Here is a 16,470-nt window from a genome sequence, read left to right on the forward strand (position 1 = left end):
TTACATTGTTGAAAAAAAATCCCCTTTCAAGCAGGAAAACATTAGTTGTCATGTTTAACACGCCATCTATTGCAAAATAAAAAATAAAAAATTAATTCATTTCTAAAATGTACGAGATCTTGTCAGTATGGACTCCAAAATTATTGTGATTTTGGTAAACTTAAAGTTAAAACTAATTCATTTCTTAACAAATATGTAGGCAATTTAATCTTAGTAAAGTTAAGTACAAACTTGTAGTCTAGTGGCATCAAACCCTTCCCTTTATACGGGAGGTGGTGGGTTTGAGCAAAATAATTTTTATTTTTTAGTTTAAATTTAATCTTAATAATATTGTTTTTGTTGATCTTGAATTTGTACTAATAATTTTGAATTTAGTACCTTTTTTTTTGAAACCTGAATTTAGTACTTAATTGGCTAAAAAGTAAAACTAATTTAAATTTGAACTAACAAATTCAAAATTCCCCTTTTTAGAATTAACTTTAATTAGTTTACCAAAATCAAAATAATTTTGGAGTCCAGACTGATGCGATCACATGTTTTTTAGAAATGAATTAGTTTTTTCCGGCAATAGATGACGTGTTAAATATGACAATCGATATTTTCCTGCTCGAAAGGGAAATTGTTTTCAACAATGTAAATTCCCATTTTAATCCTACTTGAAAGGGGAATTTTTTCAGACGAAAAATTGACAAAAAATATGCCGATATTTTTTTTCCCGGTGAAAAATTACCGGAAAAACCGCATGATTTATTTTCCTGCGGAAAAAGGACCATTTTTGCAACAAAAACAATAGTCGTGGACCAAAATTGCAAAGTTTAAAAGTCGTGGACCAATCCTGCAAGTACCACGATAGTCGTGGGACTAAAAGTGCTAAAAATTCTAAAATATCCAATCAAGAAATAAGAAAGAAATTAATAAACTAAAAAAAAAAAAACATTTCAGTCTTCAGAGGTGGTGAGAACTGAGAAGTTGATGACAAAGCGGTGGCCATGGAAATGTGAATTAACCACTTCAAGACTCAGCTTTTCCGTGTGGATTACCAACGTCTTCTTCTTCTTCCTTCGTCTCCTGGGGCGCCGCTTCTTGCTCCGGCGCCGGCGAAGGGTCGCCGGAGCCACCGTTCTCCGCCGCCGCCTCGGCATCCACCGGTCGCTCCGGCACCTCGATCAGCCCATTAACGCACGACCCACATTTCGTCTCAAACCACCTCTCAAAGGCGTAGTGCCCGCGACCCATAATGCTCCCGCCGGAGCACAGCCGGCCGATTATCACAGCTACGGCGCCCAGAATAACTATCACCGCCACAACTCCGATCACGGCGCCGACCGACCCATGAGCCGGGAGATCCACGTAAGCTTGCTGGCCTGTCACCATTGCCGGCGGTTGCTGCAGAGGGTTCATCAACGGCGAATTGGACATTCTGAACGATAATTAACTTTCCCGAAAGTTTTGATCTTTGCAAGCTTTTTGGAATCTTAATGGGGGATCAGATTCTGGGTCTAACTCGGATTCTCTTCTTCTGGGCTCTAAACTGAAGCAACCATGAAAATTCCCTGCATTTTAGCGTCTCAGCAGAGCGGGAAAAGACCGCGACAGTGGTTAGGGAAGATGGAAGAAATGGCTGCAAATGGGAAAGGTGAGAGAGAAAAGGAGCATTCTTAAAGCGTTGGTTCTATCAAGAATGTTGTCATTATTAATCATCATTTTGTCGTGCTACTAAGCTTCTATACCGGACAGCTCAGTTGGTTCTTGTGTGCTATATTGTAAGTTTATGTCTGTATAAACAGCTCAGTTGATTCTTATGTGTTAGATTATAAGTTTATGTCTATACAAACAATTTAGTTGGTTTATGAGTTGTAGATTGTGGGCTTACATCCGCACAGACAGCTCAGTTGATTCTTGTGTGTTAGATTGAAAATTTGCATCGTTATACAAACAGTTCAGTTGGCAGTTGGTTCTTGTGTGTTAGATTGTAAGTTTAAGTCTGTACAGACAATTCAGTTGGTTTATGGATTGTAGATTGTGGGATTATATCCGTACGGACAGCTCATTTAGTTTCTGTGTGATTGGTTTATGGGTTGTAGATTATGGATTCAGTTGGCTTATGGATTGTAGATTGTGGGTTTACATCTGCACGACAACTCATTTAGTTTTTGTGTGATTCGTTTATGGGTTGTAGATTGTAGGTTTACATCCACATGGACAACTCAGTTAATTTCTGTGATAAATTGTGAAAACTGAAAATGACACAGTATCAAGTTTTGACAACTGTAATGTGAAAATTACGTCCATGTAATGGACTCATTTCCACCTAACGAACTGTTAAGTAACTGTGATTTATCTCTTCATTATTCGGTTAGTCTTTTGTGGGCAAGCATTATACTGTTCCTCAGTATCTGAAAGTGAAATGGGGTACAGATGTCTGGCCCCTTAGTAATTCAATGACTTTCAATTCCATCACCATTTGAATGCTAGTTGTTTATCCAGTACTAAAAGCAAGACAGACAACATTGTATGTCACTGTAACAATGCAAAAGTGTCATGTTGCCAACAACTAGGATAGGTAACAGAAATTAAACATCCTTTTTTGTCAACAGTATTTCAACTTATACCACTGAATTACAAGATCGCTAGTCTTTCTATATGGTCGAAAGTTGAAACAGCCCGGGACCAGTCACCAGACAACCTAATACCTACATAGGCATACAAACAGCACCACTGGTTTATGTTACAGATAAAAGAAGCTGTTTTAAAGAGCCATAATCTTAATTCACAGAGCCACATATCTTTCTAATCTGTCCATCTTTCCCAGTAAGCACCCCAAGGTTGCCTAGCTTCACCATTGATGTGGCAAAGTCCATGTAAAAGCGATATGGATACGCGCTGTAGTACTTAACCATATCAGCAGTCTGGGGATTGGCCATCAGAGCTTGATCGGACTCGAGAAGGCCCGTGTTGTTCACGAGATTGGTGTAATACGAGTTGTCAAATCTATACGCGGATTGGTAATCCAAAGGAGCAAGCTTGGTGTTCGATTTATCCACGTTCGGGCAGGTTGTCTGCAAGTTTGACAGGAATGAGGATTCCAGTGTAGGGTCTGGTTTGCCAGAGCCTTGGTAGTTGAATAGCCTCCTCTTGAAGGTGAAGCACTGGGCAAAACCAACACTGTGTGCTCCTAAACCACACAACAACAACAACATTAACATTAATTCTAGGAAACAGCAAAGCCTTTTGTTGTTTTTGTTGTCTGTAACATGTGACAAGTTCATTTTAAGGTAAATTTGGGTACCTGACAGAACAACCATGTCCTTCAGATCAAGACCCTGGGATGAAAATTTGGCAGTGATGTCTTTGAGACTCTCAAAAGGTGATGGCAGCTGTTTCGTTGCTTCCTCGCTCGCAGTTAGGCCATCTCGCCTCCCTAACAACACTCGCCAATATGGTCCTCCCGACTGTACAAAAACCGAGAAATGAAATCAGTTGATCAATTGTCAAGTACCTTGTTGTCTGATGACATCACTGTTCTCAGGTTTGAGTCCCGTCCCAATTGGAACCAGGGACAAAGAACAAACCGGGAACTTGAACAACGAAAATTACAAATTTTCTTTAGGAAAATTATGGTTGCAGATGTACCATGCCAACAGCATAACTAGCTGCAAGTGTTAGTATGTCAGTGCAAGATACAATTGAGGGACAAGCTTTCTCCACATCGGCTTTTATGCTGTCAATAACCTCAAAACCTCGGGCTGAATTGCGGTTTGGTAAGCCGTTCTTCTCCCCCTTGAAACCTTTGGTGTCATCCAGAAGCACAGAGCCCTCACAGCCCTGCAGAAACCCCAAAATCACAATCAAAACATATATTATATTCCTGATTGCAAGCAGCATTATGGTTTTTAGAGGTAACAGAAATTACATTTACGAAACAATCATGAAAGTGAAGACGAATCAGCGATGCAGCCATTCTCGAGTCGTTTCTGATGGCTGCCCAAACGCCCCACCGGACTATCATGTCCAAGTTCGGGCATGACTGGTCATAGAAAAGGTAATCGAGTTGGGATTCAGCCATGGGAGCTGCCAGGAATCCGAGAAATAAGACGAGGCTAATCGCCATTTCAGGGCGGGGAAAACCATGATGACCCATAACTACTTATGATTTATGAATCAAGAAAGAAAGTTTTAATGCAAAACTTGGCCATTAAAGCAGCATTTTATACACAAACAATCAAGTTTCTGTGCTGTGGTGGAGCTTATACAGTGGGAATGCCACTATGCATGTGAGAAACAATACAAATTACCATTACTTTAAAAAGATATATGAGTGAAGGATCCAGTCATTAGCCACTTAAACTTTCTTTAGTTTTCTTCCATGCTAATCAGACCAAATAAAAATGCAGGTTTTGCTCGAAAGTCAAAACCGAGCAAGTGGGAGCTGAGTTGCATGCACCCTCCCATTTCAAATGACCAGTAAACCGAGTTCTGAATTGAAGCATGTGATGCATCTCAACTAAAAGCCTAAACTGATAGTTGGATTGCACATTTATGTTTATATATTATATGCTCAACATTCTGATCACCCCGAACGCCATATTGCCAGGCGCCCTTTGGCCTTTTAAAAACTATATGATAAAAAAATTTGCATATTGCACGTGCTCAGATGAGTTCTCCTTTTGCAGTGAATCATTGTGCTGGTTTGTTGTTAATGTCTTCACTGAGTGGAGAAACATCATCTTCAGGTACAGAATTAATTATTTCGATGACAAAGCAAGCACCACACCGGCCATGCTCAGTTAAATCTCTAATCTGTATGGATATTTATCTGCAGAACTGCAGTTCATATCCAAGAAATGATCATTTCTTTGAGTGCTATATATGCAAAAAGATTAAAGATCAGATGTACTGCTATTCAAGAAACGCGTGATTAAAGTTTGAAGATCGAGCCAGTCCTTAAACTAGGTATACCCGAACAGTGAAAAGCGTTAATGGATCAATAATTAGAATAGTAAGATGAGTAATAGAACAATGAAACAAAAGCTAGGCGTTATATCAGCAGCAGCCACGAGCTTTTGTTGATTTCTGAGACCTAAAGTGAATACTACATTCTAATACTATACATTTGAATGATTCTGTGATACTCAAAAAATGGCGAGAAAGGCCATTATTGTCTGCAAACATACACATACACTGCTACCTTCTAGGCTACGCGAAAAGAATGGAGCAGAACTGAGTTTACTATACCCTGATGGAAATAAATAAAGCGAAGTGGCATTGGATCGAGCAAAATTCAACATAAATAAGATCAGACGACGCATGATAAGCTGGATGGAGCAGCAGCCCCGAGTGGCTTTCCCCGTCCCATTGTGAAGCCTCGAGTTCCATCTGGCATTCTTGGCACCTTTACAATCGGCTTAGCGGGCCCTTCAGATTGGATATGGCAGTTAGACTGTGGCGATGCAGAAAGAAGGCCACGGGCGCTGTAACTCAAGCTTTGTTGCTGCCTGAGTTTCACTCGGCCTTTTCCCCATCCCTTCTTCGATGCAGTCGAGCTCTCTTCAGCCTAGTCATTATTAGTCCAACAGTAATATAATCTTCGGTTTCTGATATAGCTACTGTTCTATAAAACATCTGCAATGTTTGTTTTAAGGATGTCTTGTCAAACTGGCAATACTTACAATATTGTTAGTGTCATTAGCTGGTTCTGGTTGAATAGGTTGCGAGGCATCTTCTGCTAGCTCATCGTCGTCTAAATAGCCATCAAAATCCGACTTCCTGTTCTTTAAAACAGACTTTGGCTGCATATTTCATAGATAACGAAATGAAAATGCAGCAATAGGAGGGGGAAATTAAGTGCAGATCGAGATCAAGGAGGAAAGCGTACTGAGCGCCTAAGTAACATCTTTACTCTTAACCCCTTTCGCCAATTCTTTTCATCATTCAACCTCTCCACCTAGCCAAATCACAAGCACAAGAAAGCCTTCCAACACGAAAAAGATGTCAAAAAACAAAGAAATTTAGTGTTTGGAGGAATTAGCTTACAGCTTTCTCGGCTATTTCAGGACTCTCAAACTCTATCAAAGCGTGGAGCTTGAATGAAAGGAAGCAAACAAATATGTTAAAATAAGTTTAAAATTTTTGCCTCGAGGACAATAGAGGCCCATCCTTCATTACCTTATTGCTAATGAAATGTTCTCCCTTTGAAGCAGAAGAATTGGAATCTTGGGGATGGCATACTCTGATGGTTTTCACACTGCAAACGCGTATCTTTAACTTATCAACGCGTCTTAGTACTAGAGATCAGACAGGATAACCGAAACAGAATTCAATGAAAAAAAGGCAAAAACTTAACCTTCCAACCACATTGAATATCTTCTCAATATTATGATGGGAGTGATCATCAGGTAAATTCTCAGCCACAACAGTACGCGACTTCAAGAAAGAAGAAAAGCGTTTTAAGCACACAATAGGGGAAGCAAAACAGACCATTTTTACAAGGAGATCAAAATGCCAAGATTCGTTCACCTGCAGCTCCTCTTTGTCCTTATCAGTGAAGGGTTGCTTTCGTTTAACCTTCTTGCCATCGTTGCTCACATTCTTCCGGAAATCCACATTTCAAGACACAAATTTGATCATAATTAGGATAAGTATGGGGCAAAAAAAAAAAAGCATTTCTTTCCTACTGCACTAACCAGCTTTGATGAGGACCGGAGCGCTTGAGCAAGCACTTGCATAGGTTTATTACTAAGAAGAGACTTGATCTTCTTGGTAGAGGCCACAGAAGTTATAGGAACTGTTGTAATACAAACATATATCATTATAATCATAGGATCATCATTAAAACATGAGCATAACAGGAAAAATGTAGTAAATTTCAGGCCATGATCCACACCATAGGCCTCAGGATCCTTGCTCATTTGTTTGGCCAAGTTCTCGTTTGCAAGCAAGCTCATGTCACTTAGCTGGTACTCCACCTATACATACAAGCAACACTGTCCTATCATCACAAAAATTCAACAATGCCATATTTGCTTCTTTTTTTTAGTGACGAGAGAAACTGTAGCCACTATCCAAGGATGTACATTGAGTAAACCCCACCTTATGATCTTAACTAGAGTGTGCATTAGCTTTCCGGAAAAGCCCTGCCTTGTGATCCTAGTCAGAGTGTGCACTAGGTAAATCTCGCCTTGTGACCCTACCGACTAAGAACCACAAGGAAGTAAACCAGTCTGGTTGTTTATAGTTGATTGGCTTAAATCAAGAAGGTGAATATGCCGACAAAGGACCATAAGTAGGCAAACTAGCGTATGTTGTCTAAGATCGCCAATAGGCTACTCCGTGACGCTGCTAACAAAGAACCACAAGGAAATATACCAGTCTAGATTGTTTATAACTGATCGCCTTAAATGACCATAAGTAGGTAAACTAGAGTAGATTGTCTAAAAAAGCCAATAGGCTACTTCTGGCAAAAAACTACAAGATGGTGAACCAACCTAGGCTACTTATAGCTGACTGTTCAAATCAAGAAGACCAGTAGACCGTCTCACCAAGAATCAAACTTTTAAACTTGTGATTACAAGTGAAGGGCCTCACTAACTTGGCTAGATTATCCCACAAATGCCATATTTTACAATGATATACTGCAAAGATATGAACATAGAGGGATTTGAAGAGGACAACCTGTTTGATGATCTTTAGCCTGACTTCTTCAGGGAGGTCATCCTTGCGGTGGTCCTGAGGCAAGACAACATTTTTATTGTCGAAAAAGGGGAATGAATCTTGATCACCCACATAAATCCAATCCTGGTACTGCGAATATGGGTAGTAATATCCCGAAACTGGGATCTGGGTAAACGATCTAGGAATGAATTCTGGAGCATGAACATTTAATTTGAAACAACCGCCGCCGCTGCTGCTTGTGCCACCAATACTCACACTGCCACCGCCCATTTTCTTCTTGCCCTGATCATTCCCTCTCACGCTTTCCATTTCCTGCGCATTCTTAGCGCAGGAAACCACCTCTTTTTCACGTTTCATTTGCGCCATGGCGTTTTTTTTTTTTTTTGGGGGGGGGGGGGGGTTTAAGGTAAAGTTTGATTTAAAATGTGTTTCTCATTTGGAGATTTGTTAATGATGTTTTGTTGAATGTGGTTTGGTTTCGCTGTTGAGAAGAGAAAGTCGTTTATCGGTTGAGCGGGGAAGTTACATCTCCTCTCCTCTCCTCCAGTTTAGTAACTGTCATTTGGATAGTCGAAAGAGAAACAAAATTGAATCCGCACGATCCAGCGCCAAACACTGAACCCCACACTTTTTTTTTCCCCTCTGACCAAATCTTTTTCATCATTTGACTTTTTTTAAGGATTAAATTCAAAGCATTTATAATTGTCCATCCACTTTAATAACAAGTGCTTTAGAGTTTAGACTCCATCAATATGTTCACAATAAATAATCAAACTTTACCAGCTTGGTGTGAGTGACCTTGCACTCTTGTCCATTAAGAGATATCGAGAGTTCGAACCTTTTCTTGTATGGAAAAGTGTAAACGAAAGTTAATTTAAGTATAGTACGGATTTAAATGTACTTCCTATAGATAAGGCCTACTCAAAATATCTCGTGGCCTAACCCAAAAAATAAATAATCAAACTGTTCACCTTTTGATATATAAAAACCATGTCCCACTTATATGTGAATATGCACTTGTGTTTGGTTGACAACTTTTTACAACAAACTATGTGTTTTGATTACCTTTTCAATTAAATACCTCACTCCCTAATTAAAAACCGGTATCATTCAATCTTATTGGTAATATGATTTTTAAGTTTGGATTAGTTTTTTAGATTTTTATTTTGATTTTTTGTTCATATTGGTGTTTTGGATTCATTATATTAGGATCAATTGCATTGATTTTTCGTTTTTGTTTTTTTTTTTTTTTGAGAATATCGTTTTTGTATTTTTAAAACCTTTATTTCATTATAAGATCCTACATAACCAAATGACAATATTGGTAATCATTCTAATTTCACTATACTATACCAAAACATGTAAAATATTTTCACCAAAACCCATTATCATTACCAAGTATTTGATTCCCACCTCGGTTCAGATTCCCATGTGCAAACTAAGCACACTCTAGGTGATTGTTCATAAGTAACCGGCTCAAACTAAAAAAGTCAATAGACAGTTTCCATGAGGGTCTGAACTAAAAATTTTGTTTTTACCAAGCCAACTACTCGACCAACTCAGTTGGAGTTAATGTTATGATATTTGATGCATATAATTCATTGCACTTGTTCTTCGACCATTAATGTTGTATTTTTCTTCTAAATTTAGTAATTTACACCATAATAACTATTTGATTAGATTTTATTTTATTTTTTTGAATGGGGATTAGTCAGGGGAAACAAGGCTTTCAACAATGCTTCAGTTGCAGAAACCACAGAAGAATTCAAAGGAGTTTATTGCATTATAAGAGTGATGATACACAACACAGTTCTCAGATTGTTATATTGTCCCTTCCTCTCTCTCAAGGGAGCTACTTTCTTCAAGTTCCTTACAACAAGAACTCAACTCAAAGTAGAAGGAATCTAATCCTGCAAAATTTTACATCTCTCCAGCCATCCATATATATGTATGTATGCTGTATAAACATATACAGTGAACATCTATGCACCATTTTTACTCGTCAGAGTAAGAATTTTCGGGATTTGCCTCCCGGACTTGTCATCATCATCATCTTCTTCTTCTTCTGTCATGTTATTGTCTCTTGTCAATGAAGTGCCTAGGGGCCCTTGAGGGGAACCAGACTGGGGTGCAAACCGATTTGCACTCGAGGTATTTGTGTGTGCAGATCTTCGAATATGAAGCCGGTATTTCTGCAATGGCATGGCAGAATGTTTTGTCACCAAACATGTCAAATTTAGACACTGCAAATGGAACATAATAGTTGCAGGTTCACACTTACTTGCAGATGGCTCTTTACTTCATCATTTGTCAGACCCTCCACTTTCATAAGCTCTCTAATCTGCTTAGGAGTTGCCACTGCATAAAAGCCAAAAGAGAATCTCAGGTTTATCAGAACTGAATGGAGTTTCAAGAGCTCCAACAGCTATCAAAGATTTATCTTATGGAATATCAAACTGAAGTACGTGTTCCATCTCAACTAGCTGAGCCCGCACATTTATAACTGAGTGACACTAATATCAAACTGAAGTATGTGCTCCATCTCAACTAGCTGATAGTGAGACTGCATTTTTAAGTGAGTAACGCTGATATCAAATTGAAGTGCGTGTTCCATCTCAACTCAACTAACTGATAGTAAAACTGCACATTTATAACTGAGTGACACTAATTTCAAACTAAAGTATGTGCTCCATCTCAACTAGCTGATAGTGAGACTGTACATTTATAAGTGAATAACGCTGATATCAAATTGAAGTACATGTTCCATCTCAACTAGTTGATAGTGAGACTGCACATTTATAACTGAGTGACGCTAATATCAAATTGAAGTAAGTGTTCCATCTCAACTAGCTGATAGTGAAACTGCACATTTATAACTGATTTTATCGGGTGAGACTGATATCAAATTGAAGAACGTGTCCCATCTCGACTATCTGATAGTGAGACTACATATTTATGTTTATATATTATATGCTAGACATGGGAAAAGGGTCTAACCATGTGGACCTCCAAGCTGGTGCAGGGCATTAACAAATAGTTTCTGCAACTCCTGTGACCAACATCTTCTTTGCTTCCTGGAAGTCTGCTGCTGCTGCTGCTGATGATGATGATACTGAGGCCTTACACTGCTTGATGCAGTAGAAGATGCAGCAGCTCTGCTACCACAGTCCATAGAACTTAAGCCACCAATCACCATATATTCTCTGGCAGGAGTGCCCAGCAAAAGCCCAGGAACTGCAGATGTCTTTCCTGGATTCATTGGTTTCCCAGACACAAGTAGATCATTGGTTACTGAGCTGTTCTCCTCTTCCTCAATTGCCTGTTCAAAACAACAGAACCATCAATATCCCAAACAAGAAACAGTGTTTATGATGTTTCAACAGATTCAGTGACTGTAGGCTTTGGGTATGGAGCAGCCTTAAATTTGCACAATTGTCCCACCGAATAGAGTCGGCTACAATCCAGTTAGGGGATTAGTCACTGTCCCACCGAATAGAGTCGGCTATAATCCAGTTAGGGAATTAGTAACTGTGTCTGACGGCGAAAAAAAAAAAAAAAAAAAAAGATTCAGTAACTGTTCTTTTACCAGTTTGAGATCATTCTTTGAACTGAGACAGTGGTTGTTTCCACTGCTCCAGAGCTGCACAGAGTTCATCCAATCCACCTTTTCTCTACTGCCCCTTTCTCTCCTGGTTTCAATCTTATCTTCATCATCATCAGAGCTCTTCTTGAGAGGTATAAATTCTTCCAAAACTGGCTCCATCCTTGACCTCCTGCACTGCACTGCTTCCTCTTTCAGGGCTACAATTGCTGCAACAAACAACCCAAATCTTCAAACTCCATAACCCAATCATATCACCAGATAGTTTCACAACCCAAATCCCCAAACACAGACAGTATAAAATCCAGATTTTAATCCAAGAAAACAACAGAAAAACACCAAAACTTCAATTTCCACCTGCCCAATTGTTCACACACACAAACAACAGAAAAAAACACATAAATCTTACCGTCATTTACCAGAAGCATGCAAAGAGGCAGCTCGCGTTTGAAAGCGTCGATCTTCCGCATTTCCTCCTCGAGTCGCCGGACGTAATCGTCAATCATGGACACTCGCTCCGATGCGTCGCCGATCGTCGACATTCCGGCGAGAAACTCTGCGATCGTTCTGGGAACGAAAGTTGGGCTGCAATCCAAGCTCAGTTCAGCTGGAATCAAACCCATTTTCCAGATCTTACTTTCACAGATTAGATCTTTTTATTTATAGAAACGTAGGGGTGAGGCAAAGACTTCCAAAAAAAGATCCGATTTTTATTTTCAGACAAAACAGAAGGGATGGGAAGCCGAGAATATAATAGCGGAGAATCTCCTGTTCGCCGCGTATTTAAACGTTTACGACACTTGGATTCCGATCCATATCGCTATTTTATTGAATGGTCTAAAATGTCCCTCGTTTTATCACATGAGATTCTATTCTTCTATTTGTTTTTTTTATTTTATTTATACATTATTTATTTATTAAGGGATTTGTTTATTCGGATCCATAAACACTTGTGTCTTAATATAATAAAAGATCTCGAACTTTGACAATATTTTTTTTCTTAAAACAAAGAAACACAATCATTAATTAAGATCTAAAACATCATCACGAAAGGAAGGCGGGGGCGAACTAAGTCAAGCCTTACAGTCAGCAATAGATACAGCTTCTCGAGCCACTAAGTGAGCAGCGAATACAAACAATATAAGAATTCATAACATTGAATTATTGAACTTACCAATATATTAGAACTCTAGTAAATGTAAATAAGTTATAGGATATGGGATTAATTTCAACTAAATTAGTTTGATAGTTAATTTGGTAAGTACAAAATTTTAAATTTGATAATTTTACTGACTAAGATCATAAATATTTTTGAATAACAATTGTGAATTTTTATGTATATCAAAATTATAAGATATAATTTCACAATATATATATGCCAATACTATCGTATCAATATTGTAAAAATCTGGAACAATCTTGAACTAATCTTGGCATGCAACATTGTGATATTTGGACAGTTTAGGGATAAGGAATCTTTTAGTGAGTGATGGGCCCCACTTGGCCACTTACGATATTTTTTGTTGATTTTTTTGCATCGTAGATTAGGGAGGCAAATGCGATTCCTTCACTTCGAACAGAATCTCTCCTCATGGAAAACATCAAACATCTTACTCTAATTCAATTATTTCCGGTAATAACGTTAACTGAGCACAATTCAACTAATTAACTAACATAAAATAATTTCATAAATTTTACTTTCTTAACACATGTAAAATTTTACCTGTCGTCAAGATAAGAACGGTGAGTCCAACCAAGAAAATTTTTGAATTATTTGATTTCATTTATGCAGTAATATTTTAAAATATCTTGTTGGATGGCTTGTACATTTTATTTATAACATTTGTTGGTTCATGGATAAGTGGTTAGTTGCAATTGGTCCACATTTATCTTGTCTTTTACACAAGATGGCATGAAAATATGGAATCACATGACATTATTGGTCACACACTCTATTCATATATTTGAGTCTTATCCAAAGTATACGTAAATACCCACAAAATTTTATTTGATTTAATAAAATAATGATAGAAATCACACCATATTAACCTTATACAAAGAAAGTTAAGTTTATCGCACATAATTTTGTTAGTGTAATTTATTTCTCATGTATAAATTACACTATTTTATTCGATTCGATAAAACACGATGTTTTAAAATAAATACATATAGAACATGAGTATTATGCTATAAATTTATGTGTCTTCATCTATATAATTCAATATGGTCCACGATATAAATTGTGATCAATTATGGTCCCACGTGGCGACGGGAAGGCGCGGTAGGAAGCAAGAACGACAAATTCTCCGACCTGTCGTCGTAGTTTGTTTGATAAGATTCGCAAATAATGTAAGGAATCGTCGGTTGTGAAACGACATCTGCGTCACTTAAATTCATTGGGGATCCAAATAAGATTCCATGGACGAAGAAGACAGACGCAATATATAATACCCATCACTCCAAAGCATCTTTCACGTGATGACAAGTTCATCATCATATGCCCTTAGCTAGCATGCATCTCCGTCCATTCTTTCTTTCTTTCTTTCCTTCTGTCCAACATTCAATGATTCAAACTTCTGCCACCTCATGATACATGTGTCAACTGTTTGTTTCATCCCTACTTTTTGTCTGTCATGCTCTTGAACATCGTGATTTTTTTTTAGTATTACTGACTCTGTTACAATGCAGTATCTGTTTATAACTACTTTCTTAACCTACTGAAGCACAAAGAATCAATATCGTCTTTTCACTAACTACTCTATATAACAACCTAGCATTTCAACAATTATGTCTTATGAACTCAGATCCAAATTACGCAATTTATATATTGAATATTCACAATTTGAATGGTAAGCATTCAGTATCTAAATTGTAACAGGCCTACCTTACAAGATGAACTCATGTCCATTGTATAACTATTGTGCTTTCTAGTTTATGGCCATCACTTTTGCGGAACATGGGCTGGCCCATAAGTTTGTTCCAAAACCCAAAGTGCCAATTGCTCCAAGCTCAAGATCCATGAGTCATTGTTCATCTTATTCAAAAGTATTTCCGGCCCATACTAGGCCCAAACTAAGGAATCATTTTCCAAAATATATTTTTCATTGAAATTATGAAATCTACATGTTATATACCATTACGAAAAGTCCCAAAAGGTTCTAAGTCAATGAAACATAATTTTTGTACTTAAAATTCAAAAGATTATTATTAACACTATTTTGATCGAGCGTGTTTTAAATGATTGCTTAAATACCAAACCATCAAGCTTAAATACTTATGTAAGGGGGTATATATGGATTACAAGCTAAAAATGTCAACAAGATTTTACTAAGTATGATAATATTCATATAAAATTTATTAGATGATTACCTATGGTGTAAGCTAACCCTTCAACCAAAAAAAAAAAAGTTATTAAAAAATGGTGGTGGGGCCGTGGGGCAATTGATTTGTATGGGTAATATACAGCATTGCCTCATTGGTCAACCAATCATGGCCACACATCATGTCAACCCTCTTAATAATTAGGAAGTGCTTATCATATCCTGTCAGCACCCGAACCTTACCCTCTACACTAACCTCACTCTCCATACGCCACCGAATCATACCCCACCACTTGGCTGCTTTCTCGTGCTCCGCAAAACCTTATCCACCCATTTTCCCCATCTCTTGCACTTGCTAATTAAATTACCTCAATTATGCGAAGAACTTGTAGTTTAGTAGCACTCGTTACACTTTCATATGAAAAGGGTAGGCTTAAGTCTTAATGAAGACGATATTGACTCTTTATGCTTCAATATGTTGAGAGACTTATAACTTTTGAATCCCTCTCCTTCTTTTAACTATATGTAATTGCTTGTCTTTCATTAGTTAGGCGGTGACAGGTGTCCAGGTGTAATTAATTAATGAAGTACAATGAATGTATATATATAAAATGTTAATTGATCAGTTAATTGATCAAGTTGAGAGACTTCTAACACTTTTTTTTTTTTTTTAAGTATATGTAATTGCTTGTTTTTCATTAGTTAGGTTTACCCATAGGCATAAGTTATGTTACTCAACTAATTGGAAAAATATAGCTGAGCGGTGACAGGTAACAGGTCAAAGAACTCTTAAATTGATTGTTAATGCGGCAGTCAATGAGGATTTGAACAAGATGGGTATTGGTTGGATTATCCCAGACTGCCTAGCAAATTTTCTCAACTAATTAGATAGGTATAGCTGAGCGGTGACAGGTACCAGGTCAAAGAACTCTTAAATTGAATGTTAATGCGGCAGGGTATAGCTGAGCGGTGACAGGTACTAGGTCAAAGAACTCTTAAATTGAATGTTAATGCGGCAGGGTATAGCTGAGCGGTGACAGGTACCAGGTCAAAGAACTCTTAGATTGAATGTTAATGCGGCAATCAATGAGGATTTGAACAAGATAGGTATTGGTTGGATTATCCGAGACTGCCTGGCAAATTTTGTGGTGGCTGGCGCTATGGATAAGGAAGGCGCTTGTTTACCAAGAGAGGCCGAAGTTTTGGTGATTCGGGAAGTCTTGAGTTTGCTTAAGAGACATAATTATGATGATGTTACCATTGAAACTGATGCACATCAAATCATTACTCCGTTGCATAATGATAATCTTTCACCTTATGGTTTGATCCTTCAGGATATAAATGTCGTTTATCTTTCTTTTCTAATGTTGGTCTTCGTTTTGTAAAGCGCTTAGCTAATTTTGTGGCTCATTTATTAATTATTAGCTAGAGATATTAGTTTACTGTTGGAGAGTTGATTCTTGTTTAATACCAGCCCGTCATTTATTTTTAGTGCTTTGTATAATGACTTGAGAAATATATAAGAGTTTTGTGGTTCTGGTTTCAAAAAATTGAAAAAAGAAATAAAATTGGGTAGGTATAGCTCATCATCAATACTATTAAATTGTTCCCTATATTTATTATACAATATAGTTATGTCTTTCAATTGAAAATTTTATAATGAGGTATCTTACACATACAAACTAATACAATTAGATTAACATGGGTCTTAAGTGTACACTTTTATGTATCTTGCTTTAAAATAACAATAGAAATTTGTTAAACACTTGATGATCGTTTATATTAATGGCCAATCAATGAACAAGACAATCATAACTATCTAGATATGAATACCTTTTGAAGTCAAAATTTGAATAATGAATGTAATAATATCACTAT

General features: G+C 37.6%; 4 protein-coding genes across 5 annotated transcripts; all 4 read right to left on the reverse strand.

Annotated features, from left to right (window-relative positions):
• Nucleotides 1-1,011: 1,011 nt before the first annotated feature.
• On the reverse strand, nt 1,012-1,419 carry LOC116033433. Its single transcript, XM_031276174.1, has one exon. It carries the CDS (start codon nt 1,417-1,419, stop codon nt 1,012-1,014), a length of 408 nt encoding a protein of 135 aa, XP_031132034.1.
• A 1,235-nt stretch (nt 1,420-2,654) lies between these two features.
• LOC116033434 (peroxidase 10) lies at nt 2,655-4,141 on the reverse strand. Its single transcript, XM_031276175.1, has 4 exons — nt 3,914-4,141; nt 3,634-3,825; nt 3,290-3,452; nt 2,655-3,175 (listed from the first exon to the last, which is right to left on the reverse strand). The coding sequence occupies exons 1-4, from the start codon at nt 4,139-4,141 to the stop codon at nt 2,766-2,768; spliced, it is 993 nt and encodes a 330-aa protein (XP_031132035.1). The 3' UTR covers nt 2,655-2,765.
• Nucleotides 4,142-5,172: 1,031 nt separating this feature from the next.
• LOC116033653 (la-related protein 6C-like) lies at nt 5,173-8,027 on the reverse strand. Of its 2 annotated transcripts, XM_031276412.1 has the most exons (10): nt 7,672-8,027; nt 6,884-6,965; nt 6,684-6,784; nt 6,517-6,588; nt 6,344-6,423; nt 6,166-6,244; nt 6,034-6,081; nt 5,876-5,944; nt 5,670-5,789; nt 5,173-5,554 (listed from the first exon to the last, which is right to left on the reverse strand). In XM_031276412.1, the coding sequence occupies exons 1-10, from the start codon at nt 7,978-7,980 to the stop codon at nt 5,297-5,299; spliced, it is 1,218 nt and encodes a 405-aa protein (XP_031132272.1). In that variant the 5' UTR covers nt 7,981-8,027; the 3' UTR covers nt 5,173-5,296. The 2 variants fall into 2 exon arrangements, with proteins under 2 accessions (XP_031132272.1, XP_031132271.1); XM_031276411.1 differs by having other exon boundaries at nt 6,344-6,588.
• A 1,388-nt stretch (nt 8,028-9,415) lies between these two features.
• LOC116031646 (transcription factor HHO5-like) lies at nt 9,416-12,009 on the reverse strand. The gene is made up of 5 exons (XM_031273906.1): nt 11,682-12,009; nt 11,258-11,481; nt 10,669-10,990; nt 9,953-10,029; nt 9,416-9,863 (listed from the first exon to the last, which is right to left on the reverse strand). The coding sequence occupies exons 1-5, from the start codon at nt 11,893-11,895 to the stop codon at nt 9,654-9,656; spliced, it is 1,047 nt and encodes a 348-aa protein (XP_031129766.1). The 5' UTR covers nt 11,896-12,009; the 3' UTR covers nt 9,416-9,653.
• Between the last annotated feature and the right edge of the window lie 4,461 nt (nt 12,010-16,470).

This window comes from Ipomoea triloba, chromosome 10, assembly GCF_003576645.1.
Source record: "Ipomoea triloba cultivar NCNSP0323 chromosome 10, ASM357664v1".
NCBI classification, from domain to species: domain Eukaryota; kingdom Viridiplantae; phylum Streptophyta; class Magnoliopsida; order Solanales; family Convolvulaceae; genus Ipomoea; species Ipomoea triloba.